The sequence below is a fragment of the Saccoglossus kowalevskii genome, chromosome 9 (assembly GCF_978046115.1).
Source record: "Saccoglossus kowalevskii chromosome 9, keSacKowa6.1, whole genome shotgun sequence".
In the NCBI taxonomy this organism is placed as follows: domain Eukaryota; kingdom Metazoa; phylum Hemichordata; class Enteropneusta; family Harrimaniidae; genus Saccoglossus; species Saccoglossus kowalevskii.
The window spans coordinates 26,559,828-26,578,695 of NC_140649.1; the positions used below are offsets into that span (position 1 = coordinate 26,559,828).

General features: G+C 34.9%; 3 protein-coding genes across 3 annotated transcripts; 2 read left to right on the top strand and 1 right to left on the bottom strand.

Moving 5' to 3' along the window:
* Positions 1–2,656: 2,656 nt before the first annotated feature.
* Positions 2,657–3,700, bottom strand: LOC102804051 (beta-1,3-galactosyltransferase 1-like). Its single transcript, XM_006817681.1, has one exon. The coding sequence runs from the start codon at positions 3,698–3,700 to the stop codon at positions 2,657–2,659; it is 1,044 nt and encodes a 347-aa protein (XP_006817744.1).
* Positions 3,701–6,276: 2,576 nt separating this feature from the next.
* On the top strand, positions 6,277–7,646 carry LOC102803927 (sialate:O-sulfotransferase 1-like). The gene is made up of 4 exons (XM_006817680.1): positions 6,277–6,319; positions 6,431–6,640; positions 6,889–7,074; positions 7,270–7,646. Exons 1-4 carry the CDS (start codon positions 6,277–6,279, stop codon positions 7,644–7,646), a joined length of 816 nt encoding a protein of 271 aa, XP_006817743.1.
* A 3,615-nt stretch (positions 7,647–11,261) lies between these two features.
* On the top strand, positions 11,262–13,146 carry LOC102803809 (carbohydrate sulfotransferase 11-like). The gene is made up of 3 exons (XM_006817679.1): positions 11,262–11,286; positions 11,452–11,573; positions 12,337–13,146. Exons 1-3 carry the CDS (start codon positions 11,262–11,264, stop codon positions 13,144–13,146), a joined length of 957 nt encoding a protein of 318 aa, XP_006817742.1.
* Positions 13,147–18,868: the final 5,722 nt, after the last annotated feature.

Genomic DNA, 18,868 nt, shown 5'->3' on the forward strand with positions numbered 1-18,868 from the left:
CAACCAGTGGTACCAAAAATTGCTCATTTTACTCTGGTAGGAAATCTGAAGTTTCAGTTCTATCATCTAGTGTGTTTGATCAGCGTATACAGAGTTATGAAACCATATCGTATGTTATTCCACACCGACAACGAGCCACAAAATAACCAATATTGGGAGGAGGCGAAACGCATTCCGATATTAGAAGTGATAAAATGGCCAACACCGGACACTGTATTCAACCAAACCGTTTCAAATGCATGGCACATGAGTGATGTTCTTCGTAGCAAAGTGCTTGTTACGTACGGAGGATTCTATTGCGATTTAGACTTCTGGTTTATACGCCCGGTAGATCACCTATTTTATTACGATTTCGTAGTGAATTATTGTGGCGGCGGAATGATCTGCAGCAGCATGTTTTTTACTCGCAATACTTCGCTCATTATGAATCTCTATTACGAAAACTATAAAAATTATAAGCCAGGTTGTTTTCTGTGTTATGCTACAGAAGCACTAGCCCGTCTTGTCTCAGAACACCCAGAATCAGTTCACATTGAATACGGAACTCTTAAATCAGACAATTGGACGGAGCTTTATTTGCACCCAATGGATTGGAACAAACCGCGTTACAGTATATTATTTTATTTCCGGGAACGACGACGATTCGGTTTCCCGTTGGTCGATCGGGAAAATATAAAGACAATGAACAACACTGTGGGTGAACTTGCCAGATATATTTACTATGGCCAGACAACAACGATTGGATCGAATGATACATGCAGTCATTGGTATGAGCAACCACAGCGTATACCGGTTAATCCCTTCATTAAACACAAACAAATTCATTGAATGTGTTAGTGATGTAATGTATACGTGTTTCAATTTTAAAATAAATCATTTATTTAAACTCAACTTTTTGTTGTCTAGTATTATACTGTATGCTAATTATCACGAACTATTTATTAGTAAATTCCCTGGATATTTACCAGCTGTGTCGGTATCGTACAATATCCACAACCATTTTTGAGTGACTTCCAAGACGAATTTTTGAATGGAAATGTTCGAAAAAAATGTTGGGCGTCTGCCCCTCAAGATGCAGGAAATAGCGTTTCAGAGGGTCTAGATTTTGTATCTCGCACCCTCACGCAAAATTTTGTGCCGCCTCCTCTGAAACATCCATAACTGATTCATTTCTAATTAGCCGCATGTGTGTGTGGATTTGATCATAAATTGACATACCTCGTATAATTGAATATTTATTGTTTCGATTCTGTATAACAAAAAACAAGTGTTTTGACAAACATGACGGTGATCGTTCAATGAAATACAGGAAATCGTTCAATGAAATACTGATGCGCATGCGTCCTCGATTAACCAATACGTACAGATAATTAAAAACTTCAATCTTCAGTCAGTATTCTATCAATACTACTACGATAGTGAGGACGTAAGAAGACGACTGGCATAGTGCGTACTGTAGTTATATTTCTTATTTCAAACTAGAAAACTGTTGGACAAAATTTCAGTCCCGTGATTTTTGTATTTTGCTGAGGTTTTTACGAAATAAGGCTTTATACGAATTAAAAATGATAATAGAAAATATATGAGTCAACACTCCTAACACAATTTTCTGCTACGTTACTGTAAATAACAATTTGGGCATTTTTAAAATACCAATACCACATTACAAACGTTTAGCCATTGTTTTATAAATAGTATATACACTAGTATGGTATACTTTTTGAATTAGGACCAGTTTTCGAAAACAAATCAGCTATACAAATATAAAAGTCTTTTACCCCCATCATCATTTCGAACGTATTTGCTTAGAATTTAATGGCTATTTTGGTATCCAAGCGTTATAGTCTCCATAATTTTTATGAAAAACTCGTGCAAGGGCTTTGTGACGTAACGCGCAATTTATCCATTCTGCTGCTTTTTTTATAATTAATAACAATTTAAGTGACACACATGGCTGTGTATTTGAAATGAGTGAAAATCGCCTTACACTCTTGCGTCAGTTTAAAGATATATTTGTATAAAAATTAAATACATTTTTCAAATCACCAACAAAAAAGTAAATACAATATTAAGGTTGGACACCGGTGATCATGATTAAAAAAACATCAACATTAATGAACAATCGCATATCCTGCATAGTAAAACCCCGGGCACCAACAATCTACGTCATTAGAGCCATAGCAATGGTTTTCGCGTGACTATGACGTCACGCCCTCATAGATGATGAGTTAAGATACATTGACGACTGTTGCACATGTCGAACATTAATAATCAATATTTCAAAGCACCGTGATAAATGAAAAAAATACCCTTATGGCACCGGCTTACAGCAAAGCTGACCACCACCTGTCGAAGAAGAACACTGAAGGGGGATAATAACTTTACAATTCAATTAGTCAACTGAACAGTAATTTTCAGATGCAAAATAAATAGAAAATTGGAAAAAATAAATACAATATTTATAGTTAATCGCAGCGTGTTCTTGTGTTATCCGATGTACTGTTCCTGTTAAACGTTTTTTTTTCTTTCTGTTTTTGACTTGTATATATTTGTATACGACATATTCACAGATTGGCTATGCTATGAACATATGTTCGCAAATAACAAAACATACACCAGCAACGCAGTTTGGTCAGTATAGTTAGACTTTATTAAGTTACATGCAATGACCTGTTAGGTTCAACAGCTTTACTTCTCTGTAGTGTTCAATGAGATTGTCACTACCATCAAAATGATATGTTATCGCATCATACCGACAACATTTGGGTAGGCACGCTCTTTCTGCTGGCACTCTAAATCCCTCATTATGTTGTGGTCTTACGCCAATAACTGAGAGAAGAATTCCAACGTAGACATCCTCAATATTCAACAATTTAGTATAAAGAGATGCCTGATACAATTTTTTCACAACATCACCTGATATAACATAAGATGTACCCACGGCAACTGGCGGGTAATTAGTCAATGGCCATTCTTCTTTTGTCACTGGATTCTTCACCGTTAGTCTTCGAAATGCGAATGGATGTTCACTTACCTTCCCAGTTACGAAACTACTACTTGGCGCTGATTCCAAAAGCCTGATCAAGTTGATTAAATTTACTAAGACATCATTGTCAACTTTTAGCAAATATTTAGTCCTCGAGCAATAGTTTGAGATCCATTTGAGCATCATTATTGTCTTTAGAGTGAGGTTTTTGTAAGAGTCTAAAACGTCAATAAGAATTATATCTCCATATGAATGGCTCTCGTTCAGAAGCTTAGCAGTTACAACGTTTTTATTTTCTGTTGGTTTCCCAATGATAAATAAATGTATTATCTCATGTTGCAGAACATCTTGAACGTTGCCCCTGTATTTACGGGCGAATTCACGTGCGACAAACTCTTCCGGACTGCTCGGAGTTATCATTGTGAGAAACGGTGATATTTGGCATCGACTGATGGGATTTGCAATGAATGGAAACGGAAATGAATTCGTTGTGTACAGCTCCATAGCTTCTTCCATATCTTGCAGGGTGACAATTCCTTCATAGTTTATAGTTGACACAATCGATGTTGTGTTGTTGTAATTGGTTAGGGGATTTGACGTTGTCGTTGTTACATGACCGCCATTCTTGAGTACAATAGCCATAAAAAGCATGAGACACAGTAAAGACATGATAATAAGTTTTCCCGCTGCCTTCTTGCGTAGAAATATACTCATTGTTGATGCAGTAGCTCAGCTTGGTAGATTTTATCTTGTTTTTATTTCTTCTGCAAATAGTCAGTTAGCCGTACTTATTTTGCTATTCACCTTTTGAGATTTAAATGCTGTAATCAAACAAACAAGTTATCAAAATTATATCACAGTACTGACATATGTTAAGATCACGTTACTTGGCAACTGTAATGTGTTTGATAAAATATTTTCAGTAGATAGTGAACACTTCACCTACAAAGTATAGACCAATAATAGTATTTGAACAGACAGTGCTGCGGCTGGTAGTTGTAAATGTTGAAAGTCTTTAGACAAAACACACTTACACCCAAAAGTATACACACTAGTTTCTCACAGACCTAACTACTCCTACACCAAACTATAACAATGGTGCCGGAGCTAAACCTCCAGCCGTCTGCGTGGCGCCGATCCAATTATAGCAAGCCACTGACGTTGCAAAGCTTTACACAGTCACATTACAAAATACAGACAATAAAATTCGTGTTTACGATATATATATGAATAAAACACGCGTATGTGCAGTACATATTATAACATATGTTACCGAATAAAATTGAGTTGTTTTTAACTCAGATGGAAAGATTGATATCAATTGATAACAAGTGATTATAAAATTACATTTAATAGAACATGGTCAAATATGATCATGTAGTAGTATGTACGTAGGTGCGTCACTTAAATTTCGGAATGGTGTTTAAAATTCATAAATCAATAGATGACTCCCAAATCAATATATTTAAACTCGCATAATAAAGGAAATATTCTAAAAACAACCCATTCATTGACGTCTTTGGAAATCTTTCGAAATCATGTTGGCAATATTTTTTCAATCATGTTGTGTACGCATAAATTTATAAAACTTAACATACTTATGAAAATTATATGCGTGAGATTATTTCGTCTACTGATAAGAAATCTCTTGATTTACCATCATAAAGGACTAAGTTAATAAATATCATTTCTAATGTAGAATATTTGCCTTTACGCAATTACAATTCAATATCAAAAACATCATCCATACATTAGAATATGAAGCACACACCATGTTACACAAACGAAACTACAGTCCTAAGATTATGAAAATATTCACCATCGTTTATTTTGTCTACTGATGAGAAATCTCTTGATTTGCCGTCATAAAGGACCCTCGAAAAGTTAATAAATATCATTCGATAATGTAGAATTTTGGGCTTCACGCAACAGATAATTCAATATCAAAAAAAAAACATCATCCATACATTATAATACGAAGCATGCACCATGTTACACAAACGAAACTACAGTCCTAATAGCCAAAGGTTCTGATCGGTAATTTACGTTTTGAATGTAGAAAATGTGTCATTATCATCTTTTGCAGTATAACTGAATGTCCAGGCTATATACGTCACTGTTAATCCCAGTCTCTTGCATTTGAGGTGTTTTGGTGAAACATCTTCTTTTATTATTGTACCACTGCAACCTGCAGCTGTTATGTATACGTTTACATTCTACTAAATTTATGTTTTATTTTTGTGACTTTTATATGCCCATGTTTAAATAATTATTTTGGGTTACTCTAAGTAACTGTAATACTGTAAGTATTTCTTTTGTGTATCTTTTAATCGTATGTGCGTAATGCATGCTTACGTATTGGAAATACGCATTAAAGACAATATATCCCAGAAGTTGAGCCTCTGTGATTTGATTTGGTTTGATTGTATGAACAATTACTGACATTTACTATGAGTATACATAATATACGATGTAAACGGTGGGCATTCTGTATGCGTAATAGTATAATGATATGTCATATCAGATACCAGTATTTGCACCATTAGTCACTCAAAAAGTGTTGATTAATGGTACTAGACTAAACGTTATCATTGTCTGTTATGGCAAAATTAAATTGACACTTAGGGGGTCTATATGGTGTGCACTAACATTGGCATATCAGCTGTGACATATATATGTACGGCAAACGTTAAATGATACCTAAACTGAGAGTGTCAGGTGCAAGTTATATTACTCGTGTAGGTTATAGATGACATGTAATGTTCCTATATGGCGTAATATCGTGAACCATATTCCGATTACTACGATCACATAAACACAAACCCTGTTCTATATCTTGTTTAATCGTGTATATACAAGACGTAACGTTTACTCAAAACGATTATATGATTATATGTAACGCTTTTCGTTTGACTCGAAGGTATGTTTATTTTCTATTTTGTTTGTAATTAGTGAAAAAAATTTGGGTCACTTGAGGGTAAACACCGCAAAAACCGCAAAATACATATAATGCGATGTTCCAAATTTGTTGTTCGTTTGTTTATTTACTATTCAAATTTTAACGTCGATTTTCAATATAATACTAATTACACTAATTATAACATCTGTGTACATTTCAGCTTATGATGTATAACGGGAGACATTTGTTCAGTTTACTGTTGTTGATCGTCATTACTGTTATCTATATCACGTCACAACTGATTAATACAAATATTTTTCCGGCAAGAAAACTAAAAGGTGTCTGGATTAAGAATGGTGTAAAAAAAGATACACGAGAAGGACAGCCGAAAATGGCGTCGAAAGACTCACCGATCGTTGACATCACCCATACAGGTACGTTGTGGAATGCCGTATGCGAATAGTGTGGGAATTCCTAATCAAATTCCAATATATGTATAAAAATGCGACTATAAAAACGGATAACTCGTTTATGTTATTGTACAGATTCCGAAATCAACGATGACATCGCTCGCACTGTCAACTCACTCAACGAAACACTAAACTGTTCTGTTAATTGGTGTAACAAAACTAAGCCTTTTGTTGGCTTAGCCAGTTTTCCAAGGTCCGGGAACACATGGGTCCGTCATTTATTGGAACTTGCCACAGGAATATATACTGGATCTCTTTACAATGCAATTGGTTTGTATAGAGCTGGTGAGTTGGCTGTACTTTTTCTATATCGCGCGTGTGGGACTATGAGAAATCGTCACATTCAATAAATGATATTGACACGTTTTAAATAATTGGCACAAATACGCATGGCCATGTTTCAATCGATAATGTGAAACTTACACATATAAGTTAATAACATATATATCTGATAATATTTGTATTTGTCGCTCTTGTATGTTAATTGTATTATAGTTAGCATTTATTTTCATATTTATTATTATATTTTATAGGATTTATTGGCGAATACGACGACCCCGAATTGCGGAGGGCGTTAGTTTATAAATGTCACGGGTTCGCTCTAACATTTGATAGTGGAATAATACTCATCAGAAATCCATATGACTCACTCATATCGTTTTTTACATTCAAAACAAAGGGCATAATGGCAAAACAAAATGCCGATGATTTTAATAACAGTGAGTGTTTTATGTTTATTATTTCGTCCACGTTTCATTGCCATTCACATCGTTGTTAATTGGTTTAATTTCACGTCGTCGTATATCGATATCTCCCGGATGAATATTTTCATTGACTATTGGTGTGCTCTTGTTATTTCAAAATAAAAATTGAAATGACGATCATTAAGTAGATTTTACTTTCCTTTATTTCAGATAAAAAGTGGACAGATTTCTTTTCCAGCCAATATTTTAAGTGGCTGCGAATTATTGACAAATGGATAAGTTCCGAAAAAAGAATCTTAATTTTACACTACGAAGAACTGACGCAACACCCGATGCAGGGACTGGAGAAAATATTGAATTTTCTGAACGTCACATTTACCCCGGAACGTCGTCGGTGCGTTGCAGATGACATAGAGGGCAAGTTTCATCGACGGAATAAGGAGGCATTCCAATTCGATCCATACAGTAAAGAAATGCATGTAATTATGGATGCAGATATTGAAATTGCAAACAGACTATTGAAAAGTATAAACCAAACGCTAGTACATAAACCATCGTATCTATCTATGTTATCCGACGCTGAATAGTCAGACGGCTCGCACAGTTTAAAATTCGGAATTTAAAATAACACTGTAACGATTATATAACGCTCAAATTGTTACTCGGAGTTTGGATGGCGCCAATGTCCTAAGCCCAATTTCATCAACAAAGTCAGCTCAATGCCATATTAATTTACATTTAATACACTAATCATGTTATGGAGTTTATTCTCCATTGTAGCTGAAATATTAATCCCAGCTTAGTTATATTATTAATTATATTCGTAATGCACGATTATAGATAACAGAACAGATGTACAGAATAAACTAACTCGAAAAACAAATTAATGATTTCTTTTTAATAAAGTTGATGATACGTTGCACCACTCAAAAATATTGGCGTCATATCTGTGCATTGTACTACCACGCCCACCGATAGCTTGTGCTGGTGTAGCTGGGAATACGGATTGAGTACCAAACTGCTTCTACCGGTCATTGAAAACCAACGATTCAATATTCAGTTAAAGATTGATACATATATATGTTGTTGTAAGTATCTCGAAAAATCATTATATGGGTAATGTGCAGTATGGTTAATGTAATGTGTGTAGAATGGTTTATGTATGGTAAAACAATGTGTGTAGCATGGTTAATGTAATGTATATAAGATGGTTTATGTATGGTAAAACAATGTGTGTAATAAGGTTAACGTAATGTGTATGAATGGTTTATGTATGGTAAAACAATGTGTGTAATATGGTTAACGTAATGTGTAGAATTGGTTTATGTATGGTAAAACAATGTCCGTAATACGGTTAACATAATGTGTATGAATGGTTTATGTATGGTAAAACAATGTGTGTAAAATGGTTAACGTAATGCGTATAATTGGTTTATGTGTGGTAAAACAATGTGTGTAATACGGTTAACGTAATGTGTAGAATGGTTTATGTATGGTAAAACAATGTGTGTAAAATGGTTAACGTAATGTGTAGAATGGTTTATGTATGGTAAAACAATGTGTGTAGCATGGTTAATGTAATGTGTATAAAATGGTTTATGTATGGTAAAACAATGTGTGTAATACGGTTAACATAATGTGTATAAATGGTTTATGTATGGTATAACAATGTGTGTAATACGGTTAACATAATGTGTATAAATGGTTTATGTATGGTAAAACAATGTCCTTAATACGGTTAACATAATGTATGTATGGTAAAACAATGTGTGTAATACGGTTAAAGTAATGGTGTAAATGGTTTATATATGGTAAAAGAATGTGTGTAATACGGTTAACGTAATGTGTATAAATGGTTTATGTATGGTAAAAGAATGTCCGTAATACGGTTAATGTATTGTATATAAAATGGTTTATGTATGGTAAAACAATGTGTGTAATACGGTTAACGTAATGTGTATAAATGGTTTATGTATGGTAAAACAATGTGTGTAATATGGTTAACATAATGTGTGACATATTGCTACATAATGAAGTATTAAGTATCGTCATTATCATAATATATTATTTTATGTATCACATGACTGTATGTATCTCATGACTGTAGGGTTCAAGTACAATAAAAGTAGTTAGTTGTAAGCTAGGCACTGAATACTAAAAAGCCTCCTGTTTTATGTTCATTGGAATATAAACATTACATAATGTGTATAAATGGTTTATGTATGGTAAAACAATGTGTGTAATACGGTTAACATAATGTGTATAAAATGGTTTATGTATGGTAAAACAATGTGTGTAGTATGGTTAACATAATGTGTATAAAATGGTTTATGTATGGTAAAACAATGTGTGTAATACGGTTAACATAATGTGTATAAAATGGTTTATGTATGGTAAAACAATGTGTGTAATACGGTTAACGTAATGTGTATAAATGGTCTATGTATGGTAAAACAATGTGTGTAATATGGTTAACGTAATGTGTATAAATGGTTTATGTATGGTAAAACAATGTGTGTAATACGGTTAACATAATGTGTATACAATGGTTTATGAATGGTAAAACAATGTGTGTAATACGGTTAACGTAATGTGTATGAATGGTTTATGTATGGTAAAACAATGTGTGTGATACGGTTAACGTAATGTGTATAAATGGTTTATGTATGGTAAAACAATGTGTGTAATATGGTTAACGTAATGTGTATAAATGGTTTATGTATGGTAAAACAATGTGTATAATACGGTTAACGTAATGTGTATAAATGGTTTATGTATGATAAAACAATGTGTGTAATATGGTTAACGTAATGTGTATAAATGGTTTATGTATGGTAAAACAATGTGTGTAATATTGTTAACGTAATGTGTAGAATGGTTTATGTGTGGTAAAACAATGTGTGTAATATGGTTAACGTAATGTGTAGAATGGTTTATGTGTGGTAAAACAATGTGTGTAATATGATTAACGTAATGTGTAGAATGGTTTATGTGTGGTAAAACAATGTGTGTAATACGGTTAACGTAATGTGTATAAATGGTTTATGTGTGGTAAAACAATGTGTGTAATACGGTTAACGTAATGTGTATAAATGGTTTATGTATGGTAAAACAATGTGTTTAGTGTGGTTAACGTAACGTATGTAGAATAATCTATGGTAAAATGTGTGTAGTGTGTGGTTAACGTAACGTGTGTAGAATAATCTATGGTAAAATGTGTGTAGTGTGTGGTTATCGTAACGTGTGTAGAATGGTAAAAACTAGTTTTAAATGCGTCTCGGTCAAGTAGAATAATTCACGTTATTTCAGATTTCAATCATACACTATCAATGTCACTATAAATGAGGTCACTAAGATAAAATGCTAAGTAAACTAACTTGGTGAATGTTATGCGATATTTGTTCTGTCTCCGCAGAATGCCACGCCTTATGTTTAATTGCACTCTAGCATTGAACGTCATGTAACAATGTAATTACATGCAAATGAACATAAAGTGAAATACACAACATATTGAATAATGGTAATCGAGTTTCTAACGTACGTTGGCCATATTTGTGTCACCAAAATATTGTCACTTTTAACATTTTTTTTCTCAGTGAATTAGTAAAAGTAGTTGTTCTGTTTTCCTCTTTATGCTAAAGATCAATGTAATGTGTGGTAGATGTGAGTGTGCATTGTAGATGTCTGTTCGATGTGATAAAATAAATAACACATGGTTATTCGGGCAATATCACGACTTGTTGTCTGCCCAAGGGATGATGGTCATGACTATAATATTGATGATGCCAGAGCCGATCGCGAAGGCATGTGTTATTATTTAAATATTTTAGTTATAGTAGATGCATGCTCAAACACGCTATTTCAATCTTCAATTATTTAGAACAGTGTAGTACAGTGGTGGACGTGATTTTGAATCTCCCTTGTTGTTGATTGTATGTTCGTAATGTGCCTGTAATTAATATTCCGTATTTCATGGTCATTTTCCGCATTCTGTCATTTTTTAGCTAAACCCATGAGGTGCATTATGGTATAGCTGGTTTTCTATATATCACGAAAATGTTGGATTCGCAATACCCGAGAAGACTAATTTCTACGAGTCTACTAGTTATATATAATTGTCTTCATTATGTATTCTTGTAGGGATCTGAGTAATGGGTAGAAATAAATCAACAGTATGCTACGTTTTAGTTGCCACAGCAATAATGGTTAGCGTATGGATATACAAAGGTAATATTCACTGAAGAAAAATTTTCAGACAGACACTGTCCTTCAGAAACCTCATATTTGAATTAAACACGTCACATCACGATGGTAGTAATTTTGGTTGTGCCGGCTACGGTTTTCATTTGCTGTACAATTCAAACATTTTTTGCTTGTCATTTCCTGTCACAGAACATTCTAAACACTTTAAAGTGAGATGGTATGATGGAATTGAACATTGCAGTGACACCGTCGAGCCAAACATTAACGTTGAAACCAAATCACCCGTCACACCAATAGGCCCCAGCAACACGGTGAGTTATGAATAATACAACGAATGAACACGCATACTGCAAGACTGACACATGAACGGATAGACTGTGCACATTTCGCATCACTGTTTATTTAAGAGTTTAATTTACGGAACTGGATGTGAAAAAAGTCGTTTTATATTAATGAGTTATAGAATGACGTACGACATCTTGTTATTGTTAGCATCGTGAGACGGGCTAATTAATATTACCCTACTTATATCCCATTGTAAATTGCAGGCTATATAGTTATTCATGAAAAGTTATATGATGATTTAGCTTGCCGCATAGTTATTTTTGAGATGTCAACTGTAAGATAATTCCAGTCATGTATTATGTCTGAACACCTGAACAAGATTCAGATCATTATCAAGTTTGTGATTACCCGTATCTCAATTCTTAGAACTGGATAATTCAATGGGCATATACATATTCTTTTATATCCCCAGGGCGAAATCTGCACAGTGTTATAGTAATATAAAATGCTAGTTATATATATATAATTAAAAATAAATATTTGTGAATTTCACCCATAAATTGTTTTAAACGTGGTCAAAATTGTAGATTATTCGAATGACTTGAACAAAGTCAAGTATTACAGTTTAAAGGCAAGTACTTTTTTTATTAGAGACAAAAATCATCTCGAAATGAGGCTGTTTCTGACCGATGCCCTGTTTTTAGAGATTTATGAGATGTCAAGTGTCAAGTAATTACTGAACCGCCAATAATGTAAAAATTAAATATTAAATTTACGCATTTTTCTTAGTTTCAAATTTGGCAAGAGAAACACAGGAGAAGAAAGGAGCACCTTGCTACAATGTGTCAACGACATCCAGAACTCAACAACATCAGTATTCAATATGCGAATATTTTTGTCGATGATACTTATAAAATCTTGTACTGTCCAGTACCGAAGGTTGCCAACTCTAACTGGCGAAGAGTGCTGCTTGTACTGCGGGGAACTTTTACAAATGTGACAGAAATTGGTAAAGGTCGTGTATATGAATTCGAATACCCTGCCCTGAATAATTTCACAAAAACAGAAAAGCAACTGCGCTTGAGCACGTATACTAAATTCATGTTTTCTAGACACCCATTGTCCAGACTGCTTTCAGCGTATAGTGACAAATTAAGAGACACAACAAAAAGAGGGTTTTTGAGAAGTTACACTGTTCGGATAAATGAGGCGAATAAAACAAATTACACAATTGGTGGATTTTGCTTTGAGGAATTTGTTAACTATGTATTGCAGACTGAGTCTAACAGATTTGATAGGCACTGGGCTTTGATGGGCCGACTCTGCGCTCCTTGTGCAATGAATTATGACTTCTTAGGACAATATGAAACGTTAAACGAAGACGTTAATGGTATATTAAAAACAATCAATGCCAGTGAAGTTGTAGACTTTTCTTCGTATGTTCCACATAAAACAAATAGCTCGTCCGTTGACATTCTAAAAGAGAACTACGGTCATATTACAAAACAGCAAATAGAAGGACTGTATAAAAAATACGAAATGGATTTTCGTTTATTTGATTATAACACCGTGGAGTACCTTAAAATGTCAAAATCGTAATAAAACAAGAACTCTTTTTGAAACTATGAGTGAATATTGTTAATAATTGACTCAATGTGTGCCTATCATTTTATATGAAAGCATTAAATACGTGTGTAAACTCAACAATGAACATAATTTACTTCATTGTGCATAAGTATGTATGTATGTAAACGTATCGTCTATTAAACATTAATATGTACAGTAACACACAATTTGTTTAGCTTGACTACTTACACAGCACATAATAGCAAGGCAACGAAGTCCAGATAAGACATTATTCAAATATACATAAAACAAGCATTATAGCAATTTCTGAGTAATTTTCTTTAAATAACAGGAAGCTAGTCATGAGCTTTAATAATTGGGAAAGCGTACTTGACTCAATTTCCCGATTTCCAGCTACACCATTATCCAATTTGGACGCTTTGTTGATTGTTTCGATTATCTAAACGTTGCTATTGCGTTGATGATCCCCAATCTACATTGATAACAGCGCCCGTTATTTCATCAGCAGATGTGGAACAGAGGAATGCGGCGACCTCGCCAATTTGATAAATAGAACGTGAAACTGTGTACACTAACTGATATACAGCATTGGTGCCAATATAACATTGGATTATCTGAATATTAATAAAACGTCATCTGCTGAATAATATTCATAAATAATATTGCACTGAGTGTGGTACAATGTATTTTGCAAACATTGTATAGGTCGTATGGGACCCCCAATTGTAAGGTAACATTTACTTTTGAGTATTATCAGTTTTGTATATATTTAATGCACGACAGAGTATTACTAATGTTAATAAATAAAAAGGCTCCACGTACACTCTATGGCATGGCTAGGAATGGTACCAGATCACGTAAGAGTGAAAGCTTGACAGGGTTACATTATATATATACGGTGATAGAGGAATTAATACACAACTACATGAATATTGAAACTCGACAGCACTGTTTCGTAAGGTACAAGTACCTCACTCATCAAGAGCTTTATGTTTATTAATTCACTGCACCAAAGAGCATACATTATAAGCTTCGCAAATTAATATATTAATTAAAATTAAATAGAAAGTTTAATTGCTACATATTAGAGCTTTTGATCTGTGTCGGCATGATGACACGAGTTCATTTCTTTTGTTTAGTGTGGAGTGGTGGGGTCTAAAAATTATGATAAATTTTTCCTCCAAACATAGAATGCATCGTTTGCTGGAGCTGTTATACGGGCTACCGCGAGCAAGAATTTTCCATTGGATTTTATATTCAATATCATTTTCTTTTAGTGACCAGACGTGTTTGCTTAGTTCTATCGCATTTCTGGAGGCTTGATTGCGAAATGAGGCCGTATGGTTTCTGTACCTGGTTTTGAATTCATTACTAGTAAGTCCGACGTACGTTTCGCTGGTATTCGACGCCAGACTGCAAACACTTCCCGCCTAGTGGACATGTTTTTTTTTCTTCTGGCAATGGCATAATTTGGTGGCTTTCGTTTCGTCAGTCGTAGGGTTATTTTTGGTCGCGAGTTGGTGTTTGTTTTTCTTGTTGATGGTATCTTTGATGTTGTTCATGCAGCTATAGCTGACTTTGATTGTATTTCTGTTAAATATTTTCTTGAGATTATTCCAGGTAGGAAAGCACTTGTCGATTAGATCCAGGAATCGCTTTCCGATGCTGTTGCGGACGTTGCAGCTGTATGGTGGGTTGAACCAAAGGACGTTGCTACGCGGTCGTTTTTTTTACCCTTCTCCGTGGGGGGGGGGGGGGGGGCTCAAACTTTAATTGGTGTTTGTAGCCGCTTTCTCGTAGAGCTCTTTGGTAGGATGGTGCCGCGATGTCAAACATCTTCTTATCTGACGATATTGCAGAAAGACGCTTGTTAATCTCGGTCGGGATATTCTTTGTGATGGCGGGTGGGTGATTAATCTCCTTGTGTACATATACCAAGTTGGTTAGGCTTTATGAAGGGACTGTACGAATTTTCAATGAGGTTTTCCGTGACATCAAGTAAGTTTACGATTTTCTTGTTTGCTTCGATCGTAATCTTTAGAGCGTTGTTTTTAAACACGCGACAGATAGCTTTTTTGATTTTTTCAGTCTCTTTGGGTGAGGCGTCTAAGGCGACTAAGCCATCATCTCGGTATAGACCGATGTGAACTTTCTTTTTTAACTGTGCTTTGAGCTGTGAAAGCAGGAAGCAGTTCTCTGTGCCGTCGAAACTTCCTATTGTGACATCAAACGTGTTGGAACCCCTCTTTTGCCACGGCGATTGATTGTGGATCAACAATGTTTGTTTGGCGTGAGTGATGATGTTTATGTCCTCGTCATATATATATTTATATGTCGTATACTGCATTTGTCGCCTACCTGTATTCCTGATTCGTCTGGTGATGCTTTGAAAATTCCTCGGAGCCTGAAAACGTGTAAAGAACCCTATCATTGAATCTAGGCGCAATATGAAAGCTGGTGGATCAGCATTTTGTAATGAAATAGTGCAGTTAAAGCTGCTTAGTGATTTATCAGGTGTTTAATTGCTTGTACGTTTCACTACAACAGGAAGTATAGCAGGATCCCTGTGCCAGATGTTTCTAAGACCACGGTCTGTACAACCAATATCAAACACAAGCATTTGATAATATGGCTCCTGAACAGCATTTATTATTTGAATCAGTAACACAAAACAAAATAAATCAGTCAATTATTTATTGTAATGTTCCATATATATATATATAAAGTTTTTGGTTAGATTCAGCTGGTTCTAAAAAAACATACTGATTTTTAACGTGTCAATAGTCGGTCGTTCTTAAGGTAGAGATGCAGTTTATTTGTGAATTTCAATCAAAAATATTTTTTTTCGTTTTTTATATAGATTTTTATCTAAAGAACATTCTGTGAAAATTTGACCAATGAATTCTTATTGGAACACCGTTAAAATTGCTGCTTATTTTCTGGTTAAAAATAAAAAACACTCACACGTGGCAATGTTTATGTCCAATTGCCTAATTTGCATGAGTAACCAAATAACAGGACCTTTGATTGACAATATGCAAATCGAGATTGTACGGGTCATAGTTCATTCAATTCACGTATCATTCAGGAATGATTGAAATGTCCGAAAATGACGCCAAAATACACCTTAAAAGTCCTATTTTTTTTCTAAATCCCATCCCGAATTTACGGCAGAATCTGGTCCCTCAAATAAGGGACACGTGAGCTTTGATTCTAACCGGATATATTGCACTGGGTCGGGGAGATACAAACTTTCGTGTATCTTTTGTCTAATGGGTACCTGTACTTCGATCATTCGCAAGTTTTGCTAGGTAGTGCGAGACAGCTTTGTTTGCAACCGGACGAACTCCGTTTACAGCCATTCTGAGAATTATTCGGACAGCCAGTTAGCAAAATGACTTGCAACTTTGCAAAACAATTTGGTCTTTGCCCAATCTAGACTTGTCGGCGCCGCTTGAGTGACGGGCGCGTGGTTTGGGATTACTATTTCATAGGGGTTGTCAGCTTGATGAATTGTAAGTATTATCTAGCGTGCGTTCACAGCAACCATTCTTTATTTTTATGATTATATTGTAATTATTTTCAGTAATTTTGAAAATCACAAGTTGGATGTTGCTTAAATCTGTCGAAAAATGTCAACCCCTCGCTCATTTTAGTCAGTTGTACCTGTTACAAAAATGGACTAGACATAATAACGGTCGTTATACCCCGTCATTTTCAAACTGCAGTTGAAAAAGTGATTCGATCAAGGAAGGCACTTTTGATTTGACAAAATCCATCAAACCATTATAATCGAGTTTTCCGTCTGTGTATTCCTGACCTAATCACAATACCAGTAATGTAAAAACAACTTTTAGTTTGGCGCGAAACTGCAGCACGTCCCGCTAAGAAACTTTACTTTGAGCCTTCCCGCCAACGACGAGTTCATTAATACCTGGGGTTACTCAACACTCAGGAGTTGTTTTGTAAATTACGCTATGTCAGGTGGACTCAGATGGTTATAAAAATTTAAAATAACACTTTGAATGCATATACAACATATAACCTGTTAATATATGGTAACCAGCGCGTGTCGTTTTGAAAACAACGTTTTACCCGCATCTTGCAAGATAATGGAATGATTCCAATTGTGGGCGTGTCAATACAACGGCGCCATCAAGTCTAGATTGGAAAAGACCCAATTGTTTTGCAAAGTTCCAACATATATTGCTAACTGACTGTCCAAATAATTCTCAGAACGGCTGTAATTCAATGAAGCAAACAACTGACAATGCTAAAATAAATTGCAGAGGTACGCTAAAATTAATTGAAAACAAGCAAATAATTTCAATGAAAAATAAATCACAGGTAACTTGATACATTAACAACTCTTTTGACGCGCTGACCGCTTCTCCGCGTCTGATGTTTTGTTTTCCTTGTCATAATACTTACTGATTGATGATTTTGTTTTGATTTTTGAGTTTTTTAGCCTGCAACTCGGCCACGACCTTTGCTTTTTCCGTGAAAAATGGGGAAGTTTACGTCAATTTGACGGAGATTCCATTTTTTTAAAACTAACACACTGTTTAGCACTCCGATTTTTCTCATTTGCTGATTTCTATTCGGAAAAATTCGACCGCTCGAAAATGCACCTTAATTTTGCACTCTTAAAACATGTCAGATTTCCAACACTAATTATTTAATCCAACACAAATTATTTAAAACCGGTCGAAATTGTTGAACTTTTACGTTGCAGGCGACCGTCGCCGGTAGTACAACAGCATGTTTTGTACGTACATCCGTGCGCTGATTGTCTGCGACTGTCTTAGAAAATCCCTGAATAAGGCGTTACCAAAATCGTAAAAAATAAAAAAATGCCTCCTTAAAAAACGAACAGAATTCAAATATTTCTTTTAACAAATATGTTGCAGTGGGAAAATGGGATTGGAAACGCTGAACAAAACTTCTGTGCCTCGCGTTTTGATTCTAGGATTACACGATTTGTCATTATTGTGCGTTTGCTTCCTGGAGTTGGTTTTCAATACTACATAACAATTATCGAGGATAAATAATTTAATATCCCACTTTGTACTTTTCACGGTAAACCATAGGCTCTGAAATACTCGTAGATTTTTTATTGAAAATACATCGAAAAGAAGCCATGATGTTTTGATCGTGATAAAAGGTCACCTTCCTAGGACCGCCTCCTGTTTAATAATTCATGAGATGACGTCATATTTACTGGGCATTGACACGTGTTTTTACCGACCCCCATCAAAACACTGGTATGAATGACGTGTTTCTGATTTGTATATTCAAGAGCAGTTGTTCTGGTCCAACGATTTTACATAAAATGTCTATGTCTATACGTTAACTTTCAATTTCAATAGTCTAGAAAGTATGACAAGGTATGACAAAGCAGTAATTCCCGGTTTAACGCGCAAATATGCAAATTAGCCTTTTTCTCGTCATCTATTTTTGGTGAATTCTTGGGTTTTAAATTAAAATAGCTGATAGACACTTTGGCCATTTGCCTTGAAAAATTCACACATTATTGACAAGGTGTTCCCCCTTCAAAATGCGTCCGGACAGTTTATTACGGCGAGTGGAACAAAAATAACAAGTCCGCAATTAACATGGATATATAAATTATGCAAAAATAGAAAAGAGTGAACTTTGAGGTCATGCTGTGCGACTTTGAAAGCCGTTAGAGAGATGAGTGGACGCATTTGAATTAGTAGTATACCATGGTATC

Excerpts from the sequence above, each read along its gene's own strand:
- LOC102803809 (XM_006817679.1), top strand. The coding sequence starts at position 11,262 with ATGGTTAGCGTATGGATATACAAAG. Across the intron at positions 11,287-11,451 it reads TAGCGTATGGATATACAAAG|AACATTCTAAACACTTTAAA; the intron begins GTAATATTCACT and ends TTCCTGTCACAG. Across the intron at positions 11,574-12,336 it reads CAATAGGCCCCAGCAACACG|TTTCAAATTTGGCAAGAGAA; the intron begins GTGAGTTATGAA and ends CATTTTTCTTAG.
- LOC102804051 (XM_006817681.1), bottom strand. The coding sequence starts at position 3,700 with ATGAGTATATTTCTACGCAAGAAGGCAGCGGGAAAACTTATTATCATG.
- LOC102803927 (XM_006817680.1), top strand. The coding sequence starts at position 6,277 with ATGGCGTCGAAAGACTCACCGATCGTTGACATCACCCATACAG. Across the intron at positions 6,320-6,430 it reads CGTTGACATCACCCATACAG|ATTCCGAAATCAACGATGAC; the intron begins GTACGTTGTGGA and ends GTTATTGTACAG. Across the intron at positions 7,075-7,269 it reads TGCCGATGATTTTAATAACA|ATAAAAAGTGGACAGATTTC; the intron begins GTGAGTGTTTTA and ends CCTTTATTTCAG.